Source organism: Chiloscyllium punctatum, chromosome 10 (genome assembly GCF_047496795.1).
Source record: "Chiloscyllium punctatum isolate Juve2018m chromosome 10, sChiPun1.3, whole genome shotgun sequence".
In the NCBI taxonomy this organism is placed as follows: Eukaryota; Metazoa; Chordata; class Chondrichthyes; order Orectolobiformes; family Hemiscylliidae; genus Chiloscyllium; species Chiloscyllium punctatum.
In genome coordinates, this window is record NC_092748.1 from 23,839,941 (window position 1) to 23,854,789 (window position 14,849).

At 41.9% G+C, this 14,849-nt stretch overlaps 1 protein-coding gene across 2 annotated transcripts in view; it reads left to right on the forward strand.

Annotated features, from left to right (window-relative positions):
* mcm3ap (minichromosome maintenance complex component 3 associated protein) overlaps positions 1-14,849 on the forward strand; it is a 76,977-nt gene that overhangs the window by 12,304 nt on the left and 49,824 nt on the right. For both annotated transcript variants that reach the window (XM_072578703.1, XM_072578704.1), the window contains 6 exons: positions 5,357-5,495; positions 6,664-6,869; positions 8,901-9,040; positions 10,406-10,603; positions 12,078-12,346; positions 14,276-14,438. In XM_072578703.1, the coding sequence (XP_072434804.1) occupies positions 5,357-5,495; positions 6,664-6,869; positions 8,901-9,040; positions 10,406-10,603; positions 12,078-12,346; positions 14,276-14,438 (1,115 nt within the window). The remainder of the gene's footprint in view (positions 1-5,356; positions 5,496-6,663; positions 6,870-8,900; positions 9,041-10,405; positions 10,604-12,077; positions 12,347-14,275; positions 14,439-14,849) is intronic.

Below are 14,849 nucleotides of genomic sequence, written 5' to 3' on the forward strand. Positions count from 1 at the left end.
CCTCAATATCTCTTGTCGTCCAGAGTTCCCTATTCCTGCCAATCTTGTCCTTCATCCTCACAGGAACATATAGACCTTAAACTCCAGCTATCTCACTTTTAAAGGCCTCCCAGTTGCTAGACGTCCCTTTGCCTGCAGATTACTCCCATCAACTCCTGCAGGGATGAGTGTAGGTCAACTCGTGTAAACCTTTCCTCATAACCTAGCCCCTTCATCGTAATACTCAATCTACTGAACCTTATCTGAATTGCTGCCAATACAAGAATACCCTTTCTGAAATAAGTAGACCTAAACTTTTCATAGTACTGTAGATATGTTTTATTTAAATCATTACCCTGAATAATTGAAGCAAGACCTCTATACGGCACTCTCCTTGCAATAAGGGCCAACAATGAATTTAGTTTCCTAATTGTTTCCTTTGGCTGCATGCTAGCATTTTGTGTTTCATGCACAAAGAAGTCCAGATCCCTCTGTGCCACAGCATTCTACTCTCTTTCAATTTAAGTAACATTCGGCTTTTTGGTTCTTCCCCTCACAGCAGACAAAAACACATTTTCTCAGTATTTCCATAATCATACATTCCAACATTTGCCCAATCTCTCCTGCTAGGCTATCTAGCCTACAGTTTTTGAATGCACTGGGATGCTTTGGAATCTGAAGTCAATAGTTGGCCATGACGTATGTTTAAGTGGGACAGGCTTGCTGGGCTTCTATGCACCTTTTTCCTTAATCTAGAGTACTTTAGAATATTACAATCTGTGCATTCACTAACAATTTCTGACTTTAACTTACTAAATGATTGCCTCAATGAATGTGAAAGATCATATAGATGTATAACACGGAAACTGACCGTTTGGTCCAACTTGTCCATGCTGACCAGATATCCTAAATTAATATAGTTTCATTTACCAGCAACCTGGCCGATATCCCTCTGAACATTTCCTATTCATATACCCATCCAGATGACTTTTCAATGCTGCTATTATCCCAGCCTCCTTCACCTCCTCTCTCAGCCCATTCCATACACGCAGCACCCTATGCACGAAAAAGTTGCCCCGTAGGTCCATTTTAAATCTTTCCCCTCACCCTAAACCTATGCCGTCTAGGTCTGGACACCCCCACCCCAAAGAAAAGACTTTGTCTATTTAGCCTATCCATGCCCCTCATAATTTTATAAATTTCTATAAGGTCATTTTTGAGAAGATTTGTAGCTCAGATTGAGGTTCAGGTTATAAAGTTTGCTAACTGAGCTGGTACATTTGTTATGTCATTTCATCACCATGCTAGGAAACATCATCAGTGACCTTCTGTTGAAGCACTGGTACTCTGTCCTGCTTTCTGTTTGTGTGTCTTGGTCTGTTAAGGTGGGTGATATCACTTCCGGTTCTTTTTTTCAGAGGATGGTGAATGGGGTCCAAATCAATGTATTTACTGATTGAGTTCTGGGTTGAATGCCAGGCCTAAGGAATGCTCATGCATGTCTTTTTAGCCTGTCCTAGGATGGATGTGTTGTCCCAGTCGAAGTGGTGTCCTCCTTCATCTGTGTGTAAGCATACTAGTGATATCCAGTTGTGTCTTTTGGTGGCGAGTTGGTGCTCGATATCCTGGTGGCGAGTTTCCTCCCTGTCTGTCTGATGTAGTGTTTGTTGCAATCCTTGGAGGGTATTTTGTATATGACATCAGTTTTGCTGATTGGTACAGGGTCCTTTAGCTTCATCAGTAGCTGTTTCAGTGTGGTGGTAGGTTTGTGGGCTACCATGATGCCAAGGAGTCGGAGTAGTCTGTTCATCATCTGAGATGTCTTTGTGTGGTCGTGTGGCTAGAGTCTCTGGGAGTGTTGTGTTTTCTTGATTAGGTTTGTTGTTTAAGTATCAGTAGACTGTGCTTATCGGGTACCCGTTCTTTTTGAATACGCTGTATAGGTATTTTTCTTCTTCTCATTGTTCCTGGGTGCTGCAGTGTTTTGTGGCCTGTTTAAATAATGTTCTGATGCAGCTCCATTTGTGGTTGTTGGGATGATTGTTCCCATAGTTGAGTATCTGGTCAGTGTGTTTTGCTTTCCTTTAGACGCTGGTCTGCAGCTCTCCATTGACTGTTCGTTCCACTGTGATGTCTAGGAAGGGGAGACTTCTCCTCTTTGGTGAAATTTATACCACTAAGGATGCTGTTAATAATATTGCAGGTTTCCTCTAATTTTTCCGTTTCATGATGACAAAGATGACACAGCAGACCCAAAGCTTGGGTTGGATCGTGGAGAGGGCTGTTATTCTAGTCTCTGCATAACTGCTTCTACCAAGAATCCTGGTATTGGTGATCTGATGGGTGTCCCACTGATTTGTTTGTAGGTCTTGTTGAAGATGAAGTGGGTAGTGAGACACAGGCTTTCTAGTTTGAGGATATTGTCCTTGCTGATGGAGTTGGTGGTGTCTGGTGTTAATGTCGTTGATTTGTCTAGTAGTGATGTTACTGTTTCTTTGGCCAGATGGATGTTAATTGATGTGAATAAGGCTGTTATGTCGAAGGAGACCAAGACTTTATCCTCTTCTATCTTGGTATCTTTCTTCAGGAATTCTTAGGTGGAGTGGATGTAGTGGCATGAGTCTGGTAGCTATTTCAGTTTACGGTGATGTTCTTTTGCTAATCTGTATGTCGGTGTGTCGGGAAATGAGACTATGGGTCTGGGGGGATTCCCCGGTTTGTGTTCCTGAGGTAATCCGTAGAAATGGGGTGTGTTGGATCCATCAGGTTTCGTTTTTTGGAGGTCCGTTTGGTAATTTTGCCTGATTTGTGGAGTTTCCTCAGGCCTGCTGTGATATGGTTTTCTAGCTGTGGAGTCAGGTCCATCGTCACCTGTTGGTAGGTGTCGGTATCTGCAAGTAGTGAGTTCACCTTTTCAATGTAGTGTGTTCGATTTTAGTATTGTACACGAACAGGCAGCTGCCTCCCCCCCGCCCCCCAACCCCACCTCCCCTCCCATTTATCTCTCAATCCCCTGGCCCACACTCCTCATCGATTCTTCTGCTCCTCGGATGCTGCTTGGCCTGCTGTGCTATTCCAGCACCACACTTTCTATTAAACCTGATCAGGTCCTGGGGATTTATCCACCCTGTGTTTTAAGACATCCAGCACTACCACCTCTAATATGGATATTTTTCAAGATGTCACTGTCTATTTCCCCATATTTTCTATCTTCCATGTCCTTCTCCACAGTAAGCACTGATGCAAAATACTCATTTATTATCTCCCCCATCTCTTGTGCTTCTTCTCGTAGGCTGTCTTGTTGATCTTTGAAGGGCCCTATTCTTTCCCTAGTTACCCTTTTTTCCTTAATATATTTATAAAATCCTTTTGAATACTCCTTAATCCTATTTTCCAAAGCTATCTCATGTCCACTTTTTGCCTGCCTGATTTCCCTCTTGTTGTGCGTTTATACTATTCTAAGGATTCTTTCAATCTCTACTCTCTATGCCTGAAATATGCTTCCTTCTTTTTCTTGACCTAAACCTCAATTTCTCTAGTCATCCAACATTCCCTTCACCTACCAGCCTTTCCTTTCACTCTAACAGGAATATACTGTTTCTGCACTCTCATTTCATTTTTGAACGCTTCCCATTTTCCAGCGATTGCTTTACCTGCAAACATCCACACCTAATCAGCTTTTGAAAGTTTTTACTGTCCAAATTAGCCTTCCTCCAATTTAGATTGTTAAAAATCATACAACACCAGGTTATAGTCCAACAGGTTTATTTAGAAGCACTAGCTTTTGAAGTGCTGCTCCTTCATCAGGTAGTTGTGGAGTATAAGATCGCAAGACACAGAATTTATAGCAAAAATTTACAGTGTGATGCAATTGAAATTATTTATTGAAAAAGACCTGGATTGTTTGTTAGAATGAACATGTTGGTTTCAGTTCTTTCATATGTAAATCGCAGAACTTTTTTAAAGATACATTCTCAAGTGAACTTTAACAATTGCTGTCATGTTGGCCCAGATAATGCATTGAAGGTATGAGGTGCCCTATGTGAGACTCTGTGACACAATGTTCTGACTGATTCTAAACTAAAAAACAGATTTACAGAATCTTACATGGGTTCGTGCAGTTTTTGAGCAAAATGAAATGTAATCCTGCAAGTACACATTCACCCCACAAACTCGTTTGTGTGTGTGTGTGTGTGTGTGTGTGTGTGTGTGTGTGTGTGTGTGTGTGTGCGTGCATGCAAGTTGGGGGGGAGGAGGGGTATGAGTGTCTGTGAAAGAGTGTAAAGAGGTATAAGTCTGCGAGAGGGTGTCTGCGTGCATGAGAGTATGGGAAAGTATGTGTGAGCTTGTGAGCGAGCGGGTCTGTAGGTGTGCACTCCCGCAGGTGCGCACACATTCACGCAGGCAAATGCACCCTCTCACAGACTTGTACCCCTTTACACGCTCACTCTCATAGGCACTCGCACGCACGCACTCGCGTTTGTGGGGTGAATTTCTACTGAATTTTCACCTCTGTGAAAGAATTGCAAAGCACGTTTGTTCCTGGGTAACTTCCAGTACCAGTGTTAAATAACTTCTTTCCTTGGTAGATTGGCTGAAACAGGAACTTCAAAGTTGTTCTGCCCCAGTATGGCATGTAGGAAATCGAGCTGTTATAGATTGCCTGTTTTTAGGCAGAGATGCAATTTCACTGGGAGGGGTGCAAGGACATTCAACAGGATATTGCCTGAAGTGTAGCATTTCAGCTACAAAGAGAGACTGGATAGACTTGTGTTGTTTTCTTTGGAACAGAAACTTGAGGGGGGGTGGGGGGGGACCTGATAGTGATGTGTAAGATTATGAGGAGCATGGGAAGTGGATAGAACCCTTTCGTTTAAGGGTAAATGACAAAGGGGCATACTTTTAAAGTGAAAAGCAGGTTTAGAGAGGATTTGAGGAATCCTCTTCATCCAGATGGTGGTGAGGGTCTGCAGTGCACTGCTTGGAGGGGTGGTTGAGGCGGGAAACCTCAGAACTTTTAAGAAGTGTGTGGATGAGCATTTAAAATGTCATGACAATCAGAGCTATTGACTTGGTATGGGAAAATGGGATGAGCATAGGGTAGTGTAAATTGTTTGGCAGTATAGATTTGAGGGAGTTTGAGGCAGCAAAGGCCTCGTTTGTACAATATGATTCTATAGAGGCACTCTGTAACATGTGCTTTATTGTAATCAGCATGGTTATTTGACTAAAGGTCTGTGATATTACTCCAATTTAACCAGTTGATTGGTTCCTTCCAGTTTGTGGGATGGAAATGAGACTGTAAAAACTGCATGTAAAAACTACTGAGACCTCATATTGAGTTCTGATGAAATAATGACTTAATTCATTCTCCTAGGTCCTGGGAAAAAGTCTTCACTGGAAAAAGAAGTACTGAAAGGCAATGAAGAGAAACACAGCAAGGATAAGGTTAACTTAGAACAATCATCTCCACGTAATCCACCTCCAAGATCATCACCCGGAGCTCCTGTGAGCAAGTAATTCTCTTTTACACACGTCTCTTGGATCTCACCTGGCTTTGCTGATAGGAAAAGTGAAGTTTCCCTTAGGATCCACTAATGATGTTGGAAATACAATTTAGGACATCTACATTTCATGCAGCTGCAGGCCTGTCATTATGATAGCTGCTGCAGTCTTAGGATAAGTGGCCGAATATTTAGGACTGGGATGAGCAATGACATCACTAAAAGGACTGTGAACCTTAAGCATTCTGTAATCCAGTTGTGGATGAGCCAACGGTTGAATTAGTTAAGATTGAGAGACTGATTTTGGAGTGACAGGAAATCGGCATATTAAGGGTATGGGTAGGAAGGTGGAGTTTGAAGATCATATTGAATGTTTGAAGAGGCTTGACAGGCTGTCTTGTTTACTGTTTCCTCAGGGCTTCAATAATATATGTTCTGAAATGAAAATATGCATTTTTGTGGGCGAATATTTGATGGAATTGATGCAGAATGCATGCTGTTTATGCTGTGGGTTAAGAATTATGACTTCCAGAATCCCAGTGTGAACTGAGGGGATCAGAAGTTCTTTAGAGTCCAAATGTTGGACGGATTGATACTGCCTAATACTGGTCATGTTTGTGCGGGGTTGAATCCTGACTTGCTTATGGAAAGCTGGATACTAGCTAACGCTAAGTCATATTTAGGTACGGTTGGATAGTGGTGCAGCCTGTGATACTGGGCATGTTTTGATTGACTGATGTATTGTATGAAAATCTTTAGATTAGATCACTTACAGTATGGAAGCAGGCCCTTTAGCCCAACAAGTCCACACTGACCCGCCGAAGAGTAACCCACCCAGACCCATTCCCCTACATTTACCCCTTCACCGAACACTATGGGCAATTTAGCATGGCCAATTCACCTAACCTGCACATTTTTGGACTGTGGGAGGAAACCGGAGCACCTGCAGGAAACCTGCGCAGACACAGGGAGAATGTGTAAACTCCACACAGTCGCCTGAGGCAGGAACTGAACACTGGTCTCTGGCACTGTGAGGCAGCAGTGCTAACCACTGTGCCATCCATATCTTCATACTGCTCTGTGGACAAAGTGAACATAAGGAACTACCTTAGGGGAGAAATAGGCTCTGATTTAGGGTTTAAACAGTATCAAATGTTTGTTAATTAGATCTGCTCTGCAGGTCGCCTGTGAAGAAACCATCTGCTTTGAAGACTCTGCAGTCAGAGAAAGAATCTCAGGATCCACAAGAGACTGAAGATCAGGTATCAATTCCTGAACATGTGGGGGCGCTACCTTCCTCCCTCGGCCATCTAACTGGTACAGTTGCCATTACTGCTGAAGACAAATACAGGGTACTTGACCAGAGGGACAAGTTAATGAGACAAGGTAATATTTGGGGAAAATTCATCACTTTTAAAGATGCCAATTGATTTCCAAAGTATGTTGTTTGTAGATTTATTTATATTTAGATTTATGATTAGGAGTGGTCAACATGACTTTGAGTGGGAGATTATGTCTCTCAAATTTATTAGAGTTCTTTGATGAAGTGACCAGGAAAGTTGATGAGGGGAGGGTGGTAGACGTAGTCTACATGTATTTCACTAAGGCCTTTGATAATGTTCCACACAGCAGGCTGCTCTGGAAGGTTTGATTGCATGGAAGCTGAAAAATCTGTTGCTGGAAAAACGCAGCAGGTCAGGCAGCATCCAAGGAGCAGGAGAATCGACGTTTCGGGCATAAACCCTTCTTCAGATTTTCCTGAAGAAGGGCTTCTGCCTGAAACGTCGATTCTCCTACTCCTTGGATGCTGCCTGGCCTGTTGTGCTTTTCCAGCAAAACATTTTTCTGCTTCTTCAGGAATTGCATGGAATCCAGGGGGAGCTGGCAAATTAGTGGCTTGATTGTAGGAAGCAGAGGGTAACAGTGGAAGGATGTTTGTTGGACTGGAGGCCTGTGACTAGTAGAGTGTCTCAGGGGTCAGTGCTGGGCCCATTTACTGTTTATCTATATCAATGATTTGGATAAGAATGTACAAGGCATGATTTATTAAGTTTGCTGAATTAAATGGTATTGTAGACAGTTGTCAGAAATTGCAGCAGGACCTCGATCAGCTGGGGAAGTGGGAAATAGAGTTTAATATAGAAAAGTGTAGGTTTTGCATTTTAGAAAGTCAAATCAAGATCAGAGTTTCATGGTGAATGGTAGGAACTTAAGAAGTGTAGTAGAACAGATGGATCTTGGAGTTCAGGCTGCATGATTCTCTGAAAGTGGAGTCACAGGTAAACAGGACAGTGAAGAAGGCTTTTGGCACACTGCCCTTCATCAGTCCGGGCATTGAGTTGGGAAGTTGGAAAGTTATGTTGCATTTATATAGGATGTTGGTGAGACCACACTTGGAGTATTGTGTTCAGTTTTGGTAACCTTGCTGTAGGAATGATATTATTAAACTGGAAAGAGTGCAAAAGAAATTTACAAGGATGTTGTTTGGACTCAATGGTTTGAATTATAAGGAGAGGTTGGACAAGCTAGGACTTTCTTTAGAATGGAGGAGACTGAAGGGGGGTGGGGGTGGGGAAGCGGGGAAGTATTCTTATAGAGATGTAAAAGATCATGAGAGTCATGGACACGGTGAATGCACTCAGTCTTTTTCCCAGGGTAGGGGAATAGAGTACAAGATGGCATCGGTTTAAGGTTAGAGGGGAAAAGAATGAACGGGAACCTCAGGGGCAACTTGTTTACACAGGATGTTACGCATATGGGATGAGCTGCCAGCGGAGTGGTTGAGGTGGGTACATTAACAACATTTAAAAGGCATTAGTACAAGTACATGGAAGTGAAAGGATTAGAAATATATGGGCCAAGTGCAGGGAAATGGGGTCAGCATGGATGGACGTTTTGGCAGGCATGGACCAGTTTGGGCCAAAAGGCCTGTCTCCATGCTTTAGTCCCCTATGACTCTAAATCATTGATCCAAGAGCTGGATTTGATACTTAGTTCAGTAAGTCATCTCGTCTTTCTTGTATTTATGCTGAGTCTCATTTCCGTTTTCTTTTCCTTGCTCCTGTTTTTTTGTTTTTCTCTCTCATACACTTTTTTTTTGTAGATTCATTAGTTCAATTTGTCAGGCTGAAGCAATGATTTGAACTGTTTTGCTGGCTGTTCTTTCAAAATAGCATGAAGTGATATTATGTTAAGATTATGGAATGGTTGTAACAAATGAGGGTATAGAGTAACCAGAGGTAATGAATAAAACAGTTGAATTTGAATTGTAAACAGTCCTGACGATGATCAACATTTAGTGAAGGGATGGAATCTTTCAGACACTGCAACTGTTGGGTATGTTGCAGGGTAAGGGATTTGTTGGGGTTTTATGCTAAAAGAAAAATAACTTTTCTGTATCTCCTTCTATACCTTTAGCTCGAGTGAAAAGAACTGAGCTGGAGAAGGCAAAAGCTGTCGTGGGGACATGTTTGGACATGTGTCCAGAGAAAGAGCGTTACATGAGGGAGACAAGATATCAACTTAGCACTTTTGAGACTATTCCTGGCACTGATAAGGTCAGTTTCATATTCTCTCTTTAAGAGTGATCATTCTGTCATTCATGAAGTAACGTGCACTTATTTTGCACAGTTTTGGTTTCTGCTTTTACAAATCTGGTTTAAACTGGCTTTGTATTTTGCCCAACCATATTTAATGTCTGATTTGATGAACTAATGTGTCTGAGAGTAAACTGTCTGGAGCAACAGAAGCTTCAATGGTTTCACTGTTAGTTCCTTTTCCTTTGGCAAGGAAAGCGTTATTTAAGTTTCTGTGGGAAGAAAGTAAGATAATTAAACATTGGAAACAACTACTGCACAAGCTGGAATAAGTTGTGCGAGGGGTCCCTGTCCCGTTGGGGGTCCCAGTGCGAGGAGTCCCTGTGCGAGGGGTCCCTGTCCCGCTGCGGGGTCCCTGTGCGAGGGGTCCCTGTCTCGCTGGGGGTCCCTCTCCCGCTTGGCGGGGGTTGCTGTGAAACTGTGAAATTTATTTTGATTCTCAGCCCTTCGAATGTGGTGCCAGTTCATGGAATCAGGTTTTCAGAGAATAAGTTGCAGCAGGGAAAATGGGGCATTCAGCCTGTTGACTGTGCTTCTTCACCCCGCCACAAGAAATATTCACCCAGTATCACTCACCCTGCCTTTTTCCCAAAGCCCTGAACTGCATTCCTTTTCAGGTAATGTTCCAGTTCCCTTTTAATTGCCATGATTGGATTTGCCTCCATCAGTCTTGGACAATGCATCTCAGAGTGCTGAGTTGAAAAAAAGGTCTTTTTCTCATGTCATCACCTTACCAGTTATCTTTAAATCTCTGCCGTCTAGAATATGACCTTTCTGTCTAAGGAAATAGTTTCCTCTTGATCTGTCCATATTCTCTGTGGTGTTGTGATTCAACTCGACAAACCTTTGAACTGTCTCCAAGGAAAATTGTTCCAGCTTCCTTTCTCTATCTTCATAACAAAATCTCCACATCCCTGAGATCCTTCTTCTGAATCTTTTCTGTAGTCTCTTGAATATTTTCACAGCCTGCCTAAAGCATGGTGCTTAGATCTGGATACTCCAGTTGAAGGCAAATTAGCGTTTTATGCCAGGTTTCTTTTCTTTTGTATTTTATTTTGAACTTGTATGAAACCACTGACAGAGTCATTGCTCCCTGGCCCTTTCTGTGACTAGTGGTCTTACATAGATCTGTGCCATTCGTTAGCCTGTGCTGGACATACATCGTATTAATTATGTAACTCAAATTTTTATGGTTGCTTGTGCATATACTGTTGAATTGGTTTGCCCTAACTATATCTTGACAGCTCTCAGATTTCCAATTTTGAAATTCAGTATTGATGATTCTATTACAACCAGGCACCAATCGATATGTTTGCCACCCCACAGGTTAACCATGAAGCTGCCATCAAAGAATATAGCAGGTCATCTGCTGATCAGGAAGAACCTTTACCTCATGAGCTTCGGCCTGCTCCTGTCCTGAAAATGACCATGGATTATCTTGTGACAAAGATCATGGATTTGGGCGAAGGCAATTACCGAGATTGGTATGATTTTGTATGGAATAGAACTCGTGGAGTAAGAAAGGTGAATTTACAATGCTGAATTAATTTTTGATGCTCTGTCAAGATTTTGTGCTCATGTGAATGTACATTTTACATCCATTCAGATTTTCCATTATCCTAGGAAAGTTTTTGACTTTATCTGTAGGGACATGCAGGTGAGGTGCCAGGAGGAGTTGCTATAGATCACTGCAACTCATCATGAACTTGCATTCAGTTTGTTTTAATCTTGACATCTTTGGTCTGGCGATGTAAGTCAAGTAAAAATACATTCTACTTGCAGGTTCACCTTTGTAGCAGATCAGGCCAGTTTCTTTGCATGATTGCCTATTAATTGTTAAGGCTAGTTAACTTATGAATTAGTCCCAAAAAGTTTGATTTGAAATATTTTGGAATTTGGCTGTCTTCATCCAGATCCAATCAACATTGACGTGTTACACAATTCTGTCCCTAAATTGATATTTGTTCTAACTTGGAGTTGTTGTAGGGTGATAAGAATGGGATAGAGAAATTGATAGGTAGTGGTTTCGAGGTCCTGTCCAAGGTGGGGTTGAAGTCCATTCTTGTGACAGGATAGAAGCATTTTTAGATATTTTCTCAAGCTTTTAAGACATGTCTCAGGAGCATGTGGGAGTTGAATCCAGGTGAGGTGGCTCAGAAGTAGGGACAGTACCATTGTGCTATAAGAGCCCAGAAGCAGTTTATTTTTGGGAACTGGTACCAGGTGAAATACTCACAAAGTAAACTCCACCTGCTGCCACTCAGCCCAATGGCCTAATAGATCAAGATCCCTTTGTAATCTGAGATAACCTGTTTCACGTTGACTATATCACCAACTTTGGGGTCCACAAATGTACTAACTATTCCTCCTAAATTCTCATCCAAATTGTTTATAGCAATGGTAAAAAACAGGGGACCCAGCATAGATGCCTGCGGAACACTGCTAGTCACAGGGCTCCAGTTCGAAAAAAATCCTCCACAGCCACTCGGTCTCCTGCTGTTAAGACAATTTTGTATCCAATTCACAAGCTCTCCTTGAATCCCATGTGATCTAACTAACTAATTGGTCTACCATGTGGAACCTTGTTACAGGCTTGACTGAAGTCCAAGTAACAACATCCACCACTCTGCTCTCATCAATTATTTTGGTTTTTGGTGATTAATGTTGGTTTAAGGAATAAATTGGCGAGGCCTTCTGTTTCTCTTTGGTGCCAAGGGAACTTGTATATCTGCCTTAATTTAGTTTTTCTTCCAAAATATTGCAGCTTGTACAATGCATAACTGCTTTTGTACGTCATGAAACTTCCTGTTTGTCATGTTAATGTCCTTTTATAATGACAGACCTGGATCTATCAGCACTAAATCTCAGTACTGTGCAACATATTCTTGATTCAGGAGTACTTTCACGCTCATACAATAAAATACCATGTGCCAGAGGTAATGCAAATTTAAAAACAGTAACTACAATTGTCTGATGTGCTTTGTTTCCCTTTTGTCAGGATATTACTCAGCAGCATCTCTGTAATCAGCTGACAGTGGCACTTATTGAGAAATGTACACGGTTCCACATCCACTGCAGTCATCACCTTTGTGAGGAGCCAATGTTCTCCTATGATGCCAAAATAAATGATGAAAATCTGACTAAGTGCTTGCAAAGTCTAAAAGAAATGTACCAGGACTTGGCAACTAAGGATACCTACTGTGAGAATGAGGCAGAGTTTCGAGGCTACCACGTGCTACTCAATCTCAATGAGGGAGATATTCTTCGGTGAGTAATAGGTCCATTGCTGAACTTTTGAGTTTCCAGAGATCCTTATTTATTGCACCAGCCATGGATTTGGAAGATGCTGTCGTAGGAGCGTTAATTACTGCAGTGCATCTTGAAGGTGGTACACACCTCTGCTACCGTGTGTGTCACCGATGAAGGGAATGTGGATGTGCTGCTTATCAAGTAGGCTGCTTTGTTTTGGGTGGCATCAAACTTCTTGGATGTTGTTGGAGCTGCACTCATCCAGGTAAGTGGAGAGCATCCATCACACACTTGACTTGTTCCTAGATAGACAACAGACTTGAGGATGAAGTGGCTAGTTAATCGCTGCAAGATGCCTACACTCTGACCTGCTCTTGTAGCCGCTATCTTCATACGGATAGTCTAGTTCAGTTTCTGGTCAACGGTAACCCCCTCAAACCTGGATATTGCCCAGGTCTTGCTGCAATAGGATATCAACCTTTTCAGTATTTGAGGGGTCACATATGGTGCTGAACATGCTGCAATCATAAGTGAACATCCCCACATCTAACCTTATGATAGACGGAAGGTCATTGATGAGACAGATGGACGCAGGTCACACTAGTGAGGAACTCATGCAGAGATATCTTTAATTCTCCTTTAATTCCCATGGACTTGAATTCTGTCAGTGAAGATAGGAATACTGTTTTTCTAAGGTTCAGTGTCTGTGCAAGGTTATCACTGGGAAAAGGGCCAAATCTTTATGCAAGAACTTTCTAAATTGCTGTATTTGTTTTATTTCTTTTATTTTGTGGAATAAATTTGTTAAGACATACATTGGTAACCTTCTGAGAACATTTACAACGATTGACCACGATGGTCAGTAACCAACCAACAAAGTCAAAACACTAGTCAGCTTTTACTCTGCGATCTGATTTGATCCTAATATGGGTAATATTGGGCAAGTGATAAACTATCAGATGTGGGGAAATGAGAGAACATCTCTGGAACAAAACCATGAAATAACCCTATTGCCCTGTAGCGGAACACGTTTAAACCCCTTTTTGTCCCTGCTATCTCCCCGCATCTTTTTCTGCTCTCTGTGCTTAAAAAAAAACCTTGTTTCTCCATAAACCTACATGACCTCCCCTTGGCACCATCCGTATAAATCTGCTTTGTGCAGTCTCCAGGGCCTTGACCACCTCCTGAATGACAAACTGAACACAGTCTAGCTCAGGGCTGACTTGTGTTTTATAAAAGATTTTCAAATGCTTTGAATACTGCAAGGTCAAGAAGTCCAAATGGCTTTTTACAATAATAGCAACCACAGTTTGGATTTATAAAGCAACTTTAATACTATAAAACCTCCTAATGAGCACCACAAAGGTGTTAGTAATCAAAGTTCAGCAGCAACATAAAAATATCTAAGAAAAGGGCAAAAGGTTTGGTGACAGAGGTGAATTTTGTGGGCCATCTTAGAAGAGAGTGATTTAGAAAGGTATAGGGAGGACACTTCAGAATGTAGGGTTGAGGAAGCTGAGGACATGGCTGCTACTGGTAGAGTAACTGAACACAGGGATGTGCAATGTGCCATAGTTGGAGGAGCTTTGAGATCTAAAAGCCTGATAGGGCTGGAGGAGTCAAAATGCAGGAGGTCAGCCTGGGATCGTTGAGCTTGGGAAAGAAGATGAACCAGATGTAGTGTGAGCTAAGCTGAGAGTACCAGAGCCTTGAATAAGCTCAGGTTTAGTATGCAAGGTGGGATGCCAGCCAGGACCAGGACTGAATTGAAATAGTCAAGATTAAAGGTAACAGTTGCGGAGTCAGCATTTCTACAGGAGAGGCAGGGTCAGAATTTGAGAGGTTTTTGTTATTGACTGTAGCTGTCTATTAGATTCAGCTCTGGCACCTCAGTGTACAGGTTGTAAAATAAGTAATTCACTATTTTCATGTTCTGTACTCTTATAGAGAAGTCCAGCAGTTGCGTCCAGTTGTCCGGAACTCCCCAGAGGTGAAATTGGCAGTCCAGGCATTTGCTGCTCTTAACAACAACAACTTTGTGCGGTTTTTCAAGCTGGTTAGATCAGCCTCTTATCTCAATGCTTGCATATTGCACCGTTACTTCAAACAGGTATGGTCAATTGCCCAACAAGCTGAGAAATGTATTCACTTAAGAGTCTCTTTTTAGTGGTGACACTTCATTGTGAAAGCAAGTAATTGTACATCATTTTGCGAAGTTACTAGTTGTGGCTGACCACGATTTGGTGGATTTTTTTTTTGCTTTAAATTTTGATGCAACTGATTTTACCCATTCTACTATCATTGTTCTGCCTTAGAATTTTGTTCTCTCCACATGTTTTCCTCTTCTAAAAATGTTAAAGTATATTTGGTCTCCACAGGTATCAACATGTCTCTACACTGCTGTCACTTTGTTCATGTGGATACCCTACTAAATGTTACTGTACTGTTCAATCACAAGGGTCTCACATTTGAGCCTGCTCTTGAACTACTACCCAGCTAGGCGATAAACAGGAGAGGAAAT